Source organism: Lolium perenne, chromosome 5, assembly GCF_019359855.2.
Source record: "Lolium perenne isolate Kyuss_39 chromosome 5, Kyuss_2.0, whole genome shotgun sequence".
Classification (NCBI taxonomy): Eukaryota; Viridiplantae; Streptophyta; class Magnoliopsida; order Poales; family Poaceae; genus Lolium; species Lolium perenne.
The window spans coordinates 254930625-254950537 of NC_067248.2; the positions used below are offsets into that span (position 1 = coordinate 254930625).

General features: G+C 42.8%; 1 protein-coding gene across 2 annotated transcripts; it reads right to left on the reverse strand.

The window, feature by feature from the left end:
* Positions 1-7105: 7105 nt before the first annotated feature.
* Positions 7106-18968, reverse strand: LOC127302772 (uncharacterized). 2 transcript variants are annotated; one of them, XR_011745792.1, is made up of 7 exons: positions 18513-18968; positions 18344-18427; positions 18132-18241; positions 17938-18006; positions 9747-9856; positions 7949-9625; positions 7106-7827 (listed from the first exon to the last, which is right to left on the reverse strand). XR_011745792.1 is itself a non-coding variant. In XM_051333344.2 (2 exons), the coding sequence occupies exons 1-2, from the start codon at positions 18843-18845 to the stop codon at positions 18374-18376; spliced, it is 387 nt and encodes a 128-aa protein (XP_051189304.1). In that variant the 5' UTR covers positions 18846-18968; the 3' UTR covers positions 18344-18373. The 2 variants fall into 2 exon arrangements, 1 of the variants encoding a protein (XP_051189304.1); XM_051333344.2 differs by lacking the exons at positions 7106-7827; positions 7949-9625; positions 9747-9856; positions 17938-18006; positions 18132-18241.
* Between the last annotated feature and the right edge of the window lie 945 nt (positions 18969-19913).

The window sequence follows — 19913 nt, forward strand, 5'->3', positions numbered from 1 at the left end:
TGCTGGAAGTTGCAGAACAAAGAGAAAAGAAACGGTACTTACCAACCGAAAAACAAATCTGAGGGTGATGGTAAGGCTGCTGTTGTTTCCAGTGATAATTCTGATGGCGATTGCCTAGTTGTGTTTGCTGGTTGTGTTTCTGGTAATTATGAGTGGATCCTTGATTCTGCATGTTCGTTTCATATTTGCTGTAACAAATACTAGTTCAGTTCTTATGAGTTTGTGCAGAGTGGAGATGTGCATATGCAAGATAACAACCCACGTGAGATCGTGGGCATTGGCTCCGTTCAGATCAAGATGCATGATGGCATGACACACACTCTGACAGATGTGAGACACATAGCTGGCATGGCTAGAAATCTGATCTCTCTCAGTACCCTTGATGTTGATGGGTACAAACACTCCGGTTCTCGCGGAGTTATGAGGTTATCAAGCCTACCGACGACGGGCCTCGCTCCGCTCGTCAGAAGTTAGCCTCCCTTTAGTATATGAATTTGGATCACAATATAATAAGTCATAATGCTTTCCATATGAGAATTGCTTCGATGCCCCCCCCCCCCCCCCCCCACCAAAATTTGAAGGGTAAGTTTTTTCCGGTGCCTTCTTGTTTTAGCCCGCAAAAATCCATATCAATCCCTATATACCCTCATATAAATATACTAGGTGTACTTAATGTTTCTACAGGTCGATGTGGCCAACGAAATATTTTATCCACGAAAGTTTCAGTTTTCAGCATACACCGTTATCTGCGCGTTTGACTACTGAACAATATAGACTCACATGGATCGTACGAGTTACTCTAGGACTTGTATTTATTTATTTTTATTCACTTTTAATTAGTGCGCCTCTAATTACGAAGAAGTATGAAGAGATCTTGGCCATATATGTGATTCAGTTCACCAAAGTTTGAACCAAGGGAGGGACACCGAAGCAAAAGTGTTTCCATATACCGTGAATGTAAACGTACGTATGTGATGTAGTACTCTACTGGGTGTGTTTGCCCACTCTATCTTTCTGTAACCATGACTCATTCTGCGGTACACTCACATGTCACGAGTCACACATGCACACCTAACCATCGACCGATCGATCGATCCTCGTCAATACTAACATCCATCCGCATGCACCAGCCACCGGCTGTCTTGTGGCTCGGATGAGGCTGATCGTGACGCCGGCCGCCCGGCCAATCAATCAATCACGCCTCGTGGCAAACTTACACGTTAACCTACGGCCGGGGTCCCTGCTGGCTCTAGCGTGACACACGTACTCAGGACATAGTAAGGCTGCGTGCACGACTGGGAGCATCATCAGTCACATCCCCATAACCCTTCTCAAAGTACTAGGGCTACTAGAAGGACCTGACATGTCTTGCCGCGTCGTTCTCTAATTTTCTCGTTTAAATTTTCCGTGTCATATGTATACCTTTAGTTGCACGTGTGATATTAGTAGATATATTTGTAGGCTAACCTCACTAAGCGGTCACCACTCCCATGGAGATTTATTACACACCAAACTAAACAGGGAATGTGTATACAGAGCTAAACCATGATAAACAAATGTCTTAGAAGAACAACAACATATATAACAAACACTAACATAAAAAAACAAAGCTAACAATGGACAAACTCTTGAAAAAGCTATATGTAAAGTTCTTGACACATAATTTGCTAAATACCAATAAAATGTATATAAATTTTCTCAAACTTGTTTTCAAAAGCAGTGTGGATTCAACAGGGCATAAAACAAGACCCAAGACCTCCACATGAATTATTTTATCTAGAAGGCAAGTCGAGCTGAGATAACTGAAATCCATGATGTATGTTCAGAAATTTCATAGAGAGACATCTTGTGCAGGGAAAGTCCACATATGTATGCCAGCAGAAAGGAAACATAATAACTCCCACATTTTTATGCTGCTATTTATTTACTGGTGATTATATCTTATATGTCTCAGCTACAACCTACACCTTGTCTATTATCACATCATCTTTTTCGTCTCTCTTATATGCATTAGAATAAAAGAATTGTAAATTTGTATGGTACATGAGGAGAGAAAAAGATAGATTAAGCACAAACGGACAAGCTGATCTTTCAACTACAACCACGACAAGAGTTCAGCATTATCGATGGATGGCTCTCCACTGGTGGTACACCTATAGTTGAATCCTTGCTCGCTCCAATATCTGCACACACGCTGAAACAATGTCCAACAACGTATACAAAACAAATAACAGTGAACTCTGTTAGATGAGAAATCATCTTGCAAAAGGCTGCATCGTTTATTGAATAACTATATTATTTCTCGAACAGACATCCTATTGTGTAACACAAAGCAGCAGAACTCCTAAGTTAAATTTCTCGACACAAAACAAAAAAATCCCAATATAAATTGCACGAAACCCAGGAGACACGCCCACACTTACCAAGTCAGAGTCTGCAAAGACTTCAGATTTGACCCAAACTCTTCAAGTGACATGTTGTATAGAGAAGCAGATTATCATATAAATCAGTGATCTAATGTAACCTTTTATACATTAAAATTACAAATCTGAAGATCTATGCAGCCACAAACAGTGAACAACAATTTTTTGCTACATGGCTTGAATTCTTAGTTTTATTCCTTGTTGTGTCAAAAAGACCCTAAAACATAAGTTATAGGATAACCACTACAATTATAAAAAAATAAGATCAGAGCCAACAAAAATGGTTACCTGTAAGGAATCAAAACTTCACCATGCATGCTTCCTTTAAATCAAACCAACTCAAGCCTTATGTTCACGGAAACACGTGTATTGCAAAACATAGAAATCATGTGATGACTAAAATACATGAACACTTGTACCACTCGTAAGGATATATCCGATTTCACAAAGTAAAGAAATTTTTTTCCTATTTGAAACATCAAGATTATTGTTACCTTTTAAAAGTTGCAGGGTCTAATATTTGTCGATACATGCTTATAGAATATTTTAGTCTTAGGTATGAGCAAAGGTTTTTCCTCTTTCATACAAATATGAAAGCAGGAATATATAATTTAGAATATGTTTACCCATTTAGCCGCATTTAAACTAATTATTTTCTTGTGTAAACATCATACGAAGAATATACCTACTTATTGTACCCAAATTTTCTTGATTCTGCAAAGTACAAACACATCTGGCTCTTGTTCAGTAATCTGAGTATCAGCTGTAATATGCATGCAGGTTGCATGCGTAAACATGGTCTACAACTTTAGGCAACATCTTGCAACACGGTGTGTTGTTCACATTCAATAAGCAATGATACAAATTTTATTGTAGCGGCGGATCCACAGACGAAAAAAGGCAAACAACCATATAATACTGAAAATAAAACACCCCATCTATAGAATTTATCACGGAACAGTTGAGATCATCTGTCAATTCTTTTCTTATACCCAACAACAATTTAGATTGCACCATACTACACAACTCCAGAGGCCTCTTACATGATCTTCTTATGTTTTGTTGTTGCTTTTACTTAGCCTAACCGGTGCACCCCATTCAAAAAACCATCAAATAAAAGAAAAGTTGCTAGCCTGATGAACTCGTTATGTTATAACTGGAGTCTAATACAATAATAATAACCTATTTTCTTACTAACAGAAAAATTAAACTTGTAAACAGCCTGTTGTTTACTGACATTCCCTACAGCAGAATAATAAAACATAACATATTTAATAACCAGGAGGAAACATCGAACATCACAATAGTAACATGTTGACTTATGAACATTATGTAGGAAAATAGAGTATCTGCTATTGTTGCTTGTGGATAGAATGAGTGCAAAGTCATGTATGCTTACTGAGCCCATGAATAAACTAACTTGCTCCTAGGGAGCAAACGCTGCAAACCTGACCTTCTGTAATCACTTGTAGTTTGCAGAAAACACATGCATAAATAAAAAGGCAAACTATACAAACCTAAGAAAACAGTGCATCATATTTAGCAGCCATGATTGATTTACAAAGGTGGAGGCCTGCGTGTAGATATCTACTAACTCAATTAGTGTCATGCTTGTACAGGGCTGTGGGAAAATTTAATGGATTGGATTAGGATACAATATAAGAGCTTAAGTTGTTGTCACCAAACAAATACTGACCTAGTATGATTTTCCTTCTTAGTTCGTTGTCAATAATTGTTCATGTCACTTTTTTCACCATTGCCGACTTCTTCACTTGGAATGGGGCTGACGGAGCATGGTTTCCATGTAGAGATGATCAATTGTGCAGAATAGCATGATTGGGCTTTTGTATGATGCTGCTAATAGAGTCCTATCATAGTTAATACATATCCACATTTTAGTTTCAGTTCAGTTTGCAATGGTCAATATGCGTTTGAACAGAGCCACCAAATTTTCTGTTAGGACAATGAATGATCTGACTTGCCCGTGCTCTATGACATATCAGATACATAAATTTGTGGCAATGTTAGGGAGCAAAGATGCAGTACCAGTTGATGGTATAATTTCTACTTCCATGTCCATGTAATGGAAAACTGAGTCAATGTGCTAACATAAAATTTGCTATGAAGTACAAATTTATGGAACTTTTTTATCGATTAGTCAAACCAGGAGAAAATTCCATAGATCAAACATCGTTTTTTCTTACCTGGGGAAGATTAACTGCTCCTTGCATATGAACCAAATCTTGCATGCCGATCAGGCCTCTCCATTATTGGCTGCTGTCCAGCACGTATGACTGTCCAATTTTCTGAAAACAAAAACAAAAATATATACTTATGTATACTGATGCGCTTAGAGCTTCCAACAGAAATATTGAGCATGTCTAGACATATCCCAGGCACACCCTGACGCCCAACAATCCCTGAGCCTGAGAGCACCATCTGCGCCAAGCGGCTTGTTGGATCAAAGAAGTCGACTGGAAACCGTACAACTCCACGTTTCTAGAACAGGCTCCTGTCCCTGGAGAGAAGCCCCAATAGGATTTGGCAACCTCGGATCCTAACCCATCCGCCACACAATTCATGCTCCTACGATCACCGGCATCACCGCATCGAAGTAGTCCAGTAGCCACCCCTCCACCTACCCCCTGCACAGCGAGACCAAGTGGTCAGGTTAAATCGAGCCAGCCCAATCCCCAAAAAAATTCGCCAAATTCTGAATGGCGTGCGCCAGCATACTTGGGGGAAGGGGATAAGTCTGAGGCGGCGATGATGGTGGGGCAGACGGGGTCGGAGGTGGAGGCACGCTTGCGGTCGGGGTCGGAGTAGAAGCCGGGAAGCCGGAGGGTGAAGGCGGTGTCCTTGAAGCCGAGGCCCGGAGGCGGCAGAGGACTCCGTGGAGATCTGCTCGTCTCCACCAACACGGGCAGCAACTGCGGGTGAACAGGGTTGCGTTGGGATGGGAATAGGCGGATGAGAAGCTGGACGCAGTGCGACCTCATGGTGAGGCGCGGGTGAAGAAGGTCGGCGTTTGGGCGGGGACACGCGGAGAAGCCAGGCTGGGATCATCAGAACAAACGGGCCAGCGAGAAGAAACAACCGCCACGGAGAAGACGGGCGGCCACCGCGACGCCATCCAAGCCCGCACGCAACGCCGCAGCTCAGACACCACCGCAACGCCACCCAAACCAGGACGCACCGCCGCATATCTCATGGCCCCGCAACCAAAAGAACACACAAGGAAGAGGAAGACCGAAGCCGAGTCAAAAGAATCTCGAACCGACTCCACGAGTACTCTCCTCGCTAACACGTTGCACATGCGACCGCCGACCCTGAAACGCAGTGACACGAAGCAGTGCGAGGTGGGGTCCGTGAAAAGGACGCGCAGCTCAACCAGGGACGCGCCCAACCCTGGGAGCTTAGTGCTCTTTAGGGATTGGGACTTCAGATTTTTAAAAAAATGTTCAGTTTTGATTCTAAAGTTGGTTCGACGTGGTCTAAAAATCTGTTCAGCATCTTCAGGCCAACCCTAACCTATTAGGCACCGTCTAGAGTTGCACATACCTCTTATGTTACTGACAAACGTATGCCATCACCTAGCGATTCAACCCATTTTCCCCTGCCACATTGCTTCTCTCCAATTTGAGGCTTCTTCCACCCCTGCTAAAACTCCATTGCCGCTACCCACCCCTTCCCGCTCCTCCCTCTTGACATCGATAGTTCAACGGCGCCTACACCAAACCATAGCCATCGACCATCGGAATGCATGGCTGCCCCTCTCGTTGCTCCTCTCACCGGCGCTGTTGAATCATGGGGACCTCGCACCTAGCTATGCTTGCACGCAAGTTGTTTGCTCGTTTGCCTCGGTAGGTTTCATTTTTGGATTTTGTTGTTCTCGCTGACATTTGGTCGACTGAATAATCCGTTGTTTCATTCATAAGCTATGGAAAGCAAGGACGAGTTGATGATGCATCATTTTTGGAACATGAAGCCAATGTCGCCGCCCATGAAGATGAGTACTTAAGGATCTTTGCTTGTCTTCTACAATTGCTTGCGGATGAGCCGAATCATATCAGCATGCCATGCTCTATGCCGACTATTTTGCCAACCACCCAACACATAGTTGAAAGGAGTTTCCACACCGACTTTGGATGAACGAGGAGATGTTCAAGAGTAGATGTGGGAGATGATGCGTGTTGTGTGATCATGTTGTACATGATCATCGAGAGTGAGCATGGAAATCCTACATCAAGGGATGATCATCCGTATGACAATGAGGGACTAGGGGTCAATGTGTTTCTCACGAGCTGCAAAATAATCAGGTAGAGCACATGTGGGCAATCAAAGGATGCCACCACCTGAGACTCACTCTAGTTGAACTATATTTTTTAGAATTATATGATTTTTTTATTTCTAGTATAATTATTCTATAACCTTTTTACTTTTCTATGTGTTGAAACTTAGCAAAACAATTTGAAATTTGGTTTAATATGATTTCTTCGGGCCATATCCACCTTTTGGGCTTGTATATTGAGCGTGTGGCTGACAAAGCCAGCCCATACACTCGACCGTTAGTGCCGGTGCTCTCCATACGGACAATTCGGCACTAGACGTTGTATGGGACGTCGGACTGAAGATATTTAATGAACTTAATATCTTGTAATATATTTGCAGGCTGCAAAATATCTCCACTACTAATAAAAGAGCAAACATAAACTTTCTTACGTACACCCCGCTAATTGTCCACAGACCAAACATCACCGCATAATCAGGCCCACATCTCTCAAACTGACATACATGCCCGGTGTGCACTTACGAATTAACAATGACGGACCATGCTTCACCAATCACCAACATAGCAAAATAGGAATCCCACGCAAAATAGGAATCCCACGTCCACATCCCTCTAATCACGCAGTTTCATTCCAAAACTTAAAAATTAATTACCGCGGATCTCCTGTCCAGAACAGCAACCGCCTCCTGCCTTGCCTAGCCACCGCGCCATACGCTGCCGAGCAGCCCGCCGCCTGCCTTGCCTGGCCACCGCGCCATACGCTGCCGAGCAGCCCGCCGCCTGCCTTGCCTGGCCACCGCGCCATAAGCTTCACAGCAGCCCGCCGCCTGCCTTGCCTGGCCACCGCGCCATAGGCTGACCACCAGCCCGTCGTCTCCCTGCACGGCAACCTCGCAGTCCTGCACAGCCCGTCTTCTCCCTCCACGGCGAACTTGAATACCTGCACAGCTCCGTCCACTCCATGCAAGGTGACCTCGCAAACCTTCATCGCTCCTCCTTCATCTCCCCACTGACGACAAATTGGATTGGATTCTCAACTAGGTGACCTCGCAAACCTGCATCGCTCCTCCTACATCTCCCCACTGACGAAATTTGGATTGGATTCTCAAGTACCTGACAGTCCCATCTAATCATTCAGGTATGAAACGCCCTCAAAATTTGATTCGTGCTACAAGCCATAACTGTGTTTGGGAGTACTATCACTATGCATAAACAATAACCAATCATCACGAACCTTCTGATGGATGTCTTCAACCCCACCCATGTCCTCACTCTCCATTCCCTGGTACGGATCTGGATACAACAACATTCTGGATTGTCATGCCTAACATCAACCTTTAAGACCTATAAGTTCAGAAAAAAATGATTTCAATTGTAAATTGCAAAAGAAAAATACTCATGCTTCAGCCTATGAAAATGATTAATCTCGGCATTGTTTGCATCATAAATTTAAATTGTTTCGGATACATACAAATATATAATTGGACGGGTTTGTAATTCTTCTAATGGCAAACCCTCTTCTAATATAGTACATTGGATTACTTACAGACATCCACGGTATGCCATCTTCCAATCGAGCGGAGGATCGCACTCCATTTCAGGATATAAGCAACACCCACTCCTTGGGTAACTATCAGCACCATATTGCACTGTATTGTTTCTTTTACGATAATAATGAACACTACGAGGTGCTAACTTTCTCTATGTATCTATACAGACCCTAAAGAATTGAAGAGGCGGAGGGATAGAGAATATTATGCCCGCAATAAAGATGAAATTCAGAAAAGACGTCGTCAAGCCCGTCAAAATAAGCAGGCTTCAACATCACTTCTTAATGACATGCAAAATGTGGAGCATACACCCCTGCCCATGTCCCCAAGTAATGATGACATGATACTACATGCTTACATGTCGTATAATTTGTGGTTACATCATACTTTTATGATTTCCATGGTGATTAAATATGACACATGTTCATACAGTTCAATCTCATGATGTTACGATGTCTGCCGCTCCCACTGGGAAGTGTACTACAATTGAGGACATCAGCAACACCCACTGCTCAAGTAATTGTCAAAAATACTGCCTATTAGACAGGTAAATGATGTGACACTTATTTGTAACTACAACATATCATATATGCAGGCCCTACAGAACTGAAGAGGCAACTAGAGAGGCTCAGGTATTCACAGAATAGGGACAATATATTAAAGAGACACCGTCAAATAAAAATTGATGTGGGTAAAGTTGATGTGGGTAAAGCCGACAGCAATGGCCATGAAGATGATACACACACACCTGTGTCCATAACCATTGGTAATGACATTCAACAATTAGACAGCATACATCCCTAATTTATTAAGATACTAATATGTTTTCTGCAAAATAGGAATCCCACGTCCACATCCCTCTAATCACGCAGTTTCATTCCAAAACTTAAAAATTAATTACCGCGGATCTCCTGTCCAGAACAGCAACCGCCTCCTGCCTTGCCTAGCCACCGCGCCATACGCTGCCGAGCAGCCCGCCGCCTGCCTTGCCTGGCCACCGCGCCATACGCTGCCGAGCAGCCCGCCGCCTGCCTTGCCTGGCCACCGCGCCATAAGCTTCACAGCAGCCCGCCGCCTGCCTTGCCTGGCCACCGCGCCATAGGCTGACCACCAGCCCGTCGTCTCCCTGCACGGCAACCTCGCAGTCCTGCACAGCCCGTCTTCTCCCTCCACGGCGAACTTGAATACCTGCACAGCTCCGTCCACTCCATGCAAGGTGACCTCGCAAACCTTCATCGCTCCTCCTTCATCTCCCCACTGACGACAAATTGGATTGGATTCTCAACTAGGTGACCTCGCAAACCTGCATCGCTCCTCCTACATCTCCCCACTGACGAAATTTGGATTGGATTCTCAAGTACCTGACAGTCCCATCTAATCATTCAGGTATGAAACGCCCTCAAAATTTGATTCGTGCTACAAGCCATAACTGTGTTTGGGAGTACTATCACTATGCATAAACAATAACCAATCATCACGAACCTTCTGATGGATGTCTTCAACCCCACCCATGTCCTCACTCTCCATTCCCTGGTACGGATCTGGATACAACAACATTCTGGATTGTCATGCCTAACATCAACCTTTAAGACCTATAAGTTCAGAAAAAAATGATTTCAATTGTAAATTGCAAAAGAAAAATACTCATGCTTCAGCCTATGAAAATGATTAATCTCGGCATTGTTTGCATCATAAATTTAAATTGTTTCAGATACATACAAATATATAATTGGACGGGTTTGTAATTCTTCTAATGGCAAACCCTCTTCTAATATAGTACATTGGATTACTTACAGACATCCACGGTATGCCATCTTCCAATCGAGCGGAGGATCGCACTCCATTTCAGGATATAAGCAACACCCACTCCTTGGGTAACTATCAGCACCATATTGCACTGTATTGTTTCTTTTACGATAATAATGAACACTACGAGGTGCTAACTTTCTCTATGTATCTATACAGACCCTAAAGAATTGAAGAGGCGGAGGGATAGAGAATATTATGCCCGCAATAAAGATGAAATTCAGAAAAGACGTCGTCAAGCCCGTCAAAATAAGCAGGCTTCAACATCACTTCTTAATGACATGCAAAATGTGGAGCATACACCCCTGCCCATGTCCCCAAGTAATGATGACATGATACTACATGCTTACATGTCGTATAATTTGTGGTTACATCATACTTTTATGATTTCCATGGTGATTAAATATGACACATGTTCATACAGTTCAATCTCATGATGTTACGATGTCTGCCGCTCCCACTGGGAAGTGTACTACAATTGAGGACATCAGCAACACCCACTGCTCAAGTAATTGTCAAAAATACTGCCTATTAGACAGGTAAATGATGTGACACTTATTTGTAACTACAACATATCATATATGCAGGCCCTACAGAACTGAAGAGGCAACTAGAGAGGCTCAGGTATTCACAGAATAGGGACAATATATTAAAGAGACACCGTCAAATAAAAATTGATGTGGGTAAAGTTGATGTGGGTAAAGCCGACAGCAATGGCCATGAAGATGATACACACACACCTGTGTCCATAACCATTGGTAATGACATTCAACAATTAGACAGCATACATCCCTAATTTATTAAGATACTAATATGTTTTCTCATATATGCAGACCCTAAAGAGATAAGGAGGCAAAGGGACAAAGAGCGGTATGCACAAAATAGGGATGAAATATAAAAACGGCAACGCCAATCCCGTGAACAGAAAAAAGCTGTTGCTTCCCTCCTCAACAACGATGGCACTGCTACACACACGCCAGCTACAGCACAATCGGCTGTCACCCAACTACAAAAAGTAGCACGTGCAGGTTATGAAGCATGTCATAATTTTTTTATTGTTTTTTCCTAACTTGCATATTGATGCAATAATATGTACTGAAATGGTATCTGCAATGTTGTTGCAGATATATCAATTATGCCAAATTCATGTCAATCACATGGAGGCATCTCTTGTGACAAGGAGAATAATCTAGCATACGATGATGAATCCAATTGGTTGCACAGGAATGATGCGTATCAGGTGCAACATATTGCTGGACGAAAGAGAGCTGTTGCTATGCCTCATGTCCGTACTACAAGGCAAACAATTTCCAACATCACAAAGGATGATGCCCAAGGTATTGCCATTCAGCGTTCGTACATACGTGCTCTAAATAATAATATAACTATAATCAGCTTTCCTCTGGATCTTACATAGGCAATACAGGGCCCCTCACACAGCTGTCAGGGATTGAGATACCCATAGTCGGTACAGTTGACAACCTACCTAACCCAGAAAGCACAAATGAAGATGCTGGTTAGTCCATATGTTTTATTTATAATGCTAAATAATGGAGGGAGGCGTTTTGGCTCCCGGGAGCATTTGCTCCCGGTTTTTCCGAAAAATTAAAACAAATCGAAAACTTGTCAAAAAATTCCGGAAAACATCATGCATGTACCTGACCATGGCACGCACCACCGTGTAAAAGTTCGTTGCAAAATGTCATTGTATGCGCCCTGGACAAAAATGACAAATTTCTGACATGAAATGAGATCCAAAAATATGAATCTCAGATCTGGAAATTTGTCATTTTTGCCCAGGACGCATACGATGACATTTCGCAGCGACATTTCACAAGGTGGTGCGTGCCATGGTCAGGTACGTGCATGATTTTTTTCAGAATTTTTTGAAAAGTTTTGAAAAACAAAATTTGCTCCCCAAAAATCCGGGAGCAAATGCTCCCGGGAGCCAAGATGAATTTCCGTAAATAATGGAGGTTCTTTACCGTAATTCTCTTTCGTACATTCATTCAGGCATAGAGCTTCTAAGTGGCTCCAATCAACCTCATATTATACCATCTAATGATGACAACCGAGAGATTGAAACAGACCCAGATGCTGGTCAAACCACTCAAACTGTGCCAACTACTATTGGCAGCCCTGTGTCTACTAAAACACGTATAGTAGGCAACGACCAAATGATGATCCATATGGAATATTTGAGCCCATTGTTCATGAAACCAATTTATACGGTACATTTATATTCTTTCGTTCACACTTCAACTTCTTCTCCAAACCAATTATGTTTGACCAATTTATTACCTTCTAGATTGCTTTGGGACGGTGCAACGTGGAGAACCAACAGACCATCATGAGCCTGACGAAGAAGCTAGAATGTTTACTGAAAAAGGTATTTCATTGCTGTATTTTCCACTTTAGCACACTCAAATGCACATTCTAGAATGAGCCTGATTTATACAAAAAAAAACTTTTGTGCTAGATGTTCCTTTTGAATCGTATCAAAAGGAAAGTCATCCTTCACGAGCAATACCGAAAGCAAATACTGAGGAATTCATATACCGGAACCTACCTGAAAAGCATCATGTCCTAAGAAAGGTACCGGACTGCCAACATTGTGGAGCATTACGGTTTCCGTATGAGGGGCCTGCATTTTGCTGCAGAAAGGGAAGAGTATCAATTGTTACTCCAGAGGTTCCAGAAGAGTTGAAACGATTATTCACAAGTCAAGAGGACGATGATGCTAAATATTTTCGAGAAAATATTCGGTATTTCAACTCGCACTTCTCATTCACAAGTCTAGGAGTCACCCTTGATCGTCGAGTCAGCACGGCTGCAAGAACTGTCGTATATACATTTCGGGTATCTCAAGGGTTGTACCATGCTCTTGATAATCTGGTGGCAGCTGATAATGGCCCTCGACATTTGCAGCTCTATATTTATGATACAGATGAAAACTTGGTTCACAGGGTTAAGAGGTCTCCAGATCTTAATATAGATGTTATACGAACGATTTTGGAAATACTAGAGCGGAACCCTTATGCACAGGTTTTCAAGAGCCTTGGGTCTGTTCCGAATCTAGATGAATATAGGATCTCAATAAACACAGATATCAAACTGGATCAACGAAGGTACAATGCCCCAACGACTTCTCAGGTGGCAGCAATATGGGTTGCTTTGACAGGAGTGTTGTCGTGCATGGAAAAGGAGACCGTCCCTTGTATATTAGAGCATACTATGGGTGTTACGACCCATTGTCATATCCTCTATTCTTCCCACGTGGGGAGACTGGTTGGAATCGTTGGATGCCATTTGTTGCGCCACCTGATAACACGACCCAACATTCAACAGTTGAACAACTAAAACAAGTCTTTGAGTTACCTACAGGTATGATGTTCATTATTAATTTCCGTACTTACACTTATGAATGATATGGATGAAAGCTTATGTTTTCTTCCGTCTAGGAGATGATGACTTGATTAGACAAGAACAATTTGTGAATTTTGCACCACATGAAGACAATGACACTGATTTACCTTCAGGTATTGGCCACCATTTCTTATTTTAATATTATATTCTTATGTGTCTAATGTTAGAATACTAATGCTGTCAAGCAATATTTAGATGATAACACGATGCAAGAAACAGTGTGTAACGACGCACCGCATGAAGACCATGCCACTAATTTACCTGAAGGTTTGATCATAATTGCTAGCTTTAAATGAGAAGTGTGTCCGAAACAATTTACAAATATATCTGTTTACAATTTTTTAGATGACGAGGATAACCCAGATGAGGATTTTGGTGATAATGAGGAAAATGCAACAAAACCCAGGAAATTTGTTAGTGCGAGGGAATACTACTGCTTCAAACTGCAGGTCAGGAAGAAGCTTTTTAACATAATCTTGTTCGGGGGGCGCCTTTTCCAACAGTGGGCTGTTGACATGTATATAAAAATCGAGACTATGAGGCTTGACTGGTACTCAAAGCCGGCAAATCAGAAGGTTTTACGCGCTGACCTCTACCAGGTAACATGCTTGTGTTTATTATGATGCATAATATAGATGTTGTATGCTTTTCTATAACCTTAAATACTTTCATTATAGGGTCTTGTTGACACCGTCGTTGCTGGTGAGTCACGCGGTGATCGGATTGGCAAGAGAATTGTGCTTCCACGTACATTTCCTGGCGGGGACCGTGATATGCAGCGAAGGTTCCTAGATGCGATGGCAATAGTTCAGCGGTGGGGTAAACCGGACTATTTTATCACGATGACTTGCAATCCGTATTGGGAGGAGATAACCGAGAAATTGTTTCCTGGACAATTGCCACAAGACCGTCCAGACCTTGTGGCAAGAGTATTCAAAGCGAAACAGCGAGATTTGATGAACTTGCTGACTAAGGGTAAGCACGTCGGAGAAGTCGCAGCTTATGTACATGTCACTGAGTTTCAGAAACGAGGCCTCCCGCATGAACATATACTTCTAATCATGAAAGCAAAAAACAAGTTAGCGACCCCACATGACTATGATCGGGTGATATCTGCAGAGATACCCGACAAAGAGAAATACCCTGTTCTGCATGATTTGGTCATCAAACACATGCTGCACGGACCCTGTGGTGAGTTGAAGAAAAGCTATCCTTGCATGATTGACGGCCAATGCCGGTTTCATTATCCAAGAGAATTTTGCGCTGCCACACAGCAAGGGAAAGACTCATATCCCATCTATAGAAGAAGGGACAACGGGCGTGGAGTCAGGATTAGAGGAGCAGATTTGGATAACAGATGGGTCGTCCCTTACAACCCCTTTCTGCTTATGCGATACAACTGCCACATTAATGTCGAAGCATGCTCGAGTATCAAGGCAGTCAAGTACTTGTTCAAGTACATCTACAAAGGTCATGACAAAGCATCCTTTGCATGCGAGCAGGATATCATCAATAGTGGTGGAATCATCAATGAAATCCGACAATATAGAGATGCACGCTTTGTATCTCCTCCAGATGCAATGTACCGGATTTATGGTTATAAATTATTTGGTGTAAGTCCATCAGTGCTGCAACTCCAACTTCATTTGCCAAACATGAATCCAGTCGCATTTAATGCCTATGAAAATCTGGAAGATGTTGTTGCTCGACCATCTTCTTCCAAGTCCATGCTTACCGAGTACTTTGAGATGAACCGAAAGTTTCCGGCAGCACGGAAATGGTTGTACAGAGAGTTTCCAGAACATTACAGATGGATTGCTGGAAATAAGAAATGGCAGAATAGAAGAAATAAGAGATCGCAAATTGGAAGACTTGTGTATGCACACCCTGCTGAAGGAGATAGGTACTACTTGCGTGTGCTCCTAAGTCATGTCCGAGGAGCCACTTCATTTGACGGTTTAAAAACTGTAAATGGCAAGCTATGCAATTCCTTTAGGCAGGCATGTGAGCACTTAGGCCTAATTGAGCACGATAGGACCATTGATGATTGCATGACGGAGGCAGCCACATTTCAGATGCCTTGTGCCCTAAGAAGGTTGTTTGCGACTATACTTGTATTCTGCGAGGCAACAAAAATCCGACAGATGTGGGACAAACATCTAGCATCAATGTCCGAGGATTACCGTCTTAATCAATCAAATGAGGCAGCAATAGAGCAAATGGTCCTTAGAGATATCAGGGATATGTTACAATCCATGGGAAAGGATATTACAAGCTTTGGACTTCCAGATCTGGTTGATACCAATGGTTCCTATGACGCGGAGTATAGAGAGGTAGTAGAGGAGAGGCAATTAACCGCAGACAACGAACATCTAAATCTACTTCACAGTTTGAACAGTGAACAACTGATTGGTTTCAATGATATAATGGATCATGTGATGAACAAAAAAGGCCAGATATTCTTCGTTGATGGTCCAGGAGGCACTGGCAAGACATACTTATACAAGGCATTGCTTGCGAAGGTGCGCTCCATGGGCCTAATAGCGATCGCAACTGCTACATCAGGTATAGCAGCGTCGATAATGCCTGGAGGCCGTACTGCGCACTCTAGGTTCAAAATTCCAATCAAGCTCAAAGATAACAGCATGTGTAGTTTCACAAAGCAAAGTGGTACGGTGGAGTTGCTAAAACAGGCGTCCTTGATAATTTGGGACGAAGTTGCTATGACCAAACGTCAAGCAGTTGAGACACTTGATAGATCGCTCCAAGATATAATGGAATGTCCCTTGCCGTTTGGGGGGAAGGTTGTCGTCTTTGGTGGGGATTTCAGGCAGGTCCTTCCTGTTGTGACACGTGGGACAAGAGCACAGATCACGGATGCAACACTTCTGAGATCCTATCTGTGGGAGAAGACACGTAAGATACGCCTCACGCGGAATATGCGGGCACAAGCTGATCCTTGGTTCTCCGAATATCTCCTGAAGATCGGCAATGGAACAGAAGAGACAATTGGCGATGACTATGTGCGTCTCCCTGACGACATTGTGATCAGATATACCGAGGATGAAAAAGCTATAAACACGCTCATCGAAAATGTCTTCCCGTCTCTGCATGCCAATGCTAGATCAAGAGAATACATGAGTGCACGTGCAATCCTTTCGACCAAGAACGAGCATGTGGATGACCTAAATGACAAGATGATTTCTAGGTTTCCTGGCAAAGAAAGGTTATATCATAGCTTCGACTCAACCGAGGATGACTTCCAGAATAATTACACTATTGACTTTTTGAACTCGATCACACCAAATGGCTTGCCCCCGCATGTTTTGAGATTAAAGGTCAACTGCCCGGTCATTCTGCTCCGAAACCTTGACCCTCATAATGGCCTGTGCAATGGAACACGGCTTATGATCAGAGCCTTCCAGGATAATGCAATCGACGCTGAGATTGTTGGTGGTCAGCATGCTGGAAAGAGGGTATTCATTCCTAGGATCCCTATGTCGCCCTCGGATGACATCTCACTTCCCTTCAAACTAAAGAGAAAACAGTTCCCCGTCCGCCTAAGTTTTGCGATGACCATTAACAAGGCACAGGGTCAGACCATACCAAATGTCGGTATTTACCTTCCCGAGCCTGTATTCTCACATGGACAGCTATATGTTGCACTGTCAAGGGGAGTGTCAAGAAAGACGACACGGATTTTGGCCAAGCCGAACAATGAGGTTGATAAATCCGGGAAAAGCACCAAAAACATTGTCTATCGTGATGTTTTAGAGGAATGAAGCAGGTGCGTTATTCTAAAGTTTATTTTCATCTATGTTGTTGTATCTAGAACAACTTTTTAAAATCCAACATTTTTTTTATTTGCAGGTTTTAATGAGGCTGAACCATATAGATCATCTTTACTTTGCTGTTCAAAGCTGATTGTTTAATTCGGATGTGAGGTGCGCACGTTCAGCTAATTGATCCGTCTTTTCTCTTCATTTTATAACTAATGCTACTGCTATCTATTTATATTATTTTGTATTTTTTTTGTTGATCGACTACTTTTTCACCAGGATACGTTGGTGTTTGCTGCTACTGTTGTAATTATCGTTGGCTCATACTCGGACTTAGGGGATGCTGAACCACAACGTAAAATTGTATTACTGTCATATGTTTGTCAGCCAAAAGATGGCATCCAGTTGTATACACAGTTTAGAACTATGGATCAACATCCATGAAGGGTTATGAATGTTATTAGCCTGAATTTGTGTTTTTTTGTTTTATGTGTTCTAAAAAGTTGTAATACCTGATGGCTTGCTTATTACATGCCACCCGTTTTCTAGCAATTTGTCAGTAATAATTGGACTGTCTTGCTGGGGTTGGCTCTAAATTCCTAACATGTTTACTAAGAATCTGACAATGTTTTCAAAAAATATTAACAGTTCATGTAAGTTACCTGCATCTTGTTTGAAAACAACTTATAATAATCATCAGGCCTGAAGCTCATAGAAGTCATCATCTTCCTCTGCATGAATCATGCTTTCATGTCAGAACACTCTGCCTGTCTACCAATGTGGAGAAGCATTAGCTGCTGCTTCTTCCATTACCTCATATGCAATTCAGAACATAAATGAGCAAGCAACGATTTACCTCAAATTCAAATGCTAGCGAAAGCCAGTCAAGTAAATCCTGGATACATTTTCTTTCTCTGTACGTTGAAGACCATCTATGTTTCATATTGCATCAATAGCACTTTTTATCTACATCATTTACAGCGAAGATATTAACAGTTCATGTAAGTTACCTTGCTGTGGATTTTCACAAAGGGTAGAAACAGTGGGAGCACACAAAATATAACTAACCTTCGGGGTTCCAGAACAGCTTCAGAAGAACTAGAAAAATTGTTGAATCTCCTTTGCATCATTTACTAGAAACAGTGTGGCATCCTATCAAATAGATTAGAACCACTTATGAAGATACCACAATGTGCTGATTCACTTATTCAGTTGCGCACGCACGCCACCTGCGTACCTGGGTGAGGGAGAAGAAGAAGAGCCCGAGGCCGTTGTGGTGGGCGACGGACTCGAACGGGAATGGCAGCCCGGCTAGGGGGCCCTCTTCCTGCGCCCCCGGCGACGCGCAGACCTGCACTAGATGGCACACCGCCGTCCTATGCGGCGTAAGCTCCAGAAGCGCCTGGCCTCCTGCAGATCCCGCCTCCTTCGACCCCGCCCCCGCTCCGCGAACACGAGCGGCGAACAAGTTCATGGCGCCGCCGCCGGCGAGGACGACGTCGTCGCCGGAAATTGAAATTGTTTCGGCCTCCCCTCCGTCGGCGCCTAGCGTTGGGTTGCCCCCGGGCATGCCAGCTCGAGCGCCTCCTTGGGCACTCTGGCGGCTGGATTGGACGAGGACGGGTGGTGGGGAGGTCGGTGACGGTGGCGGCTTGACGAAAGAGACTGGACAGTGAGTGTGGGCTTATCCGTATTTTCCTTTTTTTTCTGAGCTGGGCATTGTCCATTCAGATGTGCATTGAGTAGCGAGCTAAAATGATGTACTTGGTGTGTAGCACACAATCGAGCTGCGGTTTTAGTCGGCAATGCGTTGTAATTTCCATTCAAACAAAATAAGCTTGCACATAAATTTTTATTATTTGTACCATTAAAAATTGTAATCATACATGTTATTTTGTGGATTATTGTTAAATTTTATGGAGTATTTCACGAGAGATATTTTATCCACCATTTCTAAACAAGTATATTTTGCTATGTATTGTGATACTTATTTCGTGGTATTTCATTATATGAAAACTAACTCCTATTTGATAGCTTCATACGACACACTAAAAGAAAAACAAGTTATCATTTATGTGTATTTGGAATTGATAGATATTCTATTATAAATTATGAAACGTGCATTGCACGTGCATGCTTACTAGTAAATAGAAATAAGACAATGTAACTCAGGTGCGACGCCAGCTGCGTGTTCAGAATTGCAGACTCACTGTGCACGTTCGCATAAATGCATGCTGAAACAGGCAACCCTCGAAATAGTTAATTACACCTCCTTAACGTGTATATCTCGGTGAGCAAACCGGCTGGAGCATTTGACATGTTCCGTTCCAGATTGGAACGCGCATACGTAGAAAAGGTACGTCCGTACGTGTGCTGCACATAGAGTAATTAATATATTCAGCAAGACATTGGAGGTACAACTCCCCTACCCAGCATCGATCTTCAACTGCGACTTGGCGGAACGAACCGAGATACACTACTACACAACAAAGCCGCCGTCACCAACCCAACCCTGCAGCTTCGAATTGAGTTTCCACAAAACCAGCCTAGCTCGTCGCCACAACCAGAGTATTTTTCTTCTTCCATTCTGTAATCCCCGTCGCCTGTCGGTTGAAAAGGTCAATTAATTGTATTTCCA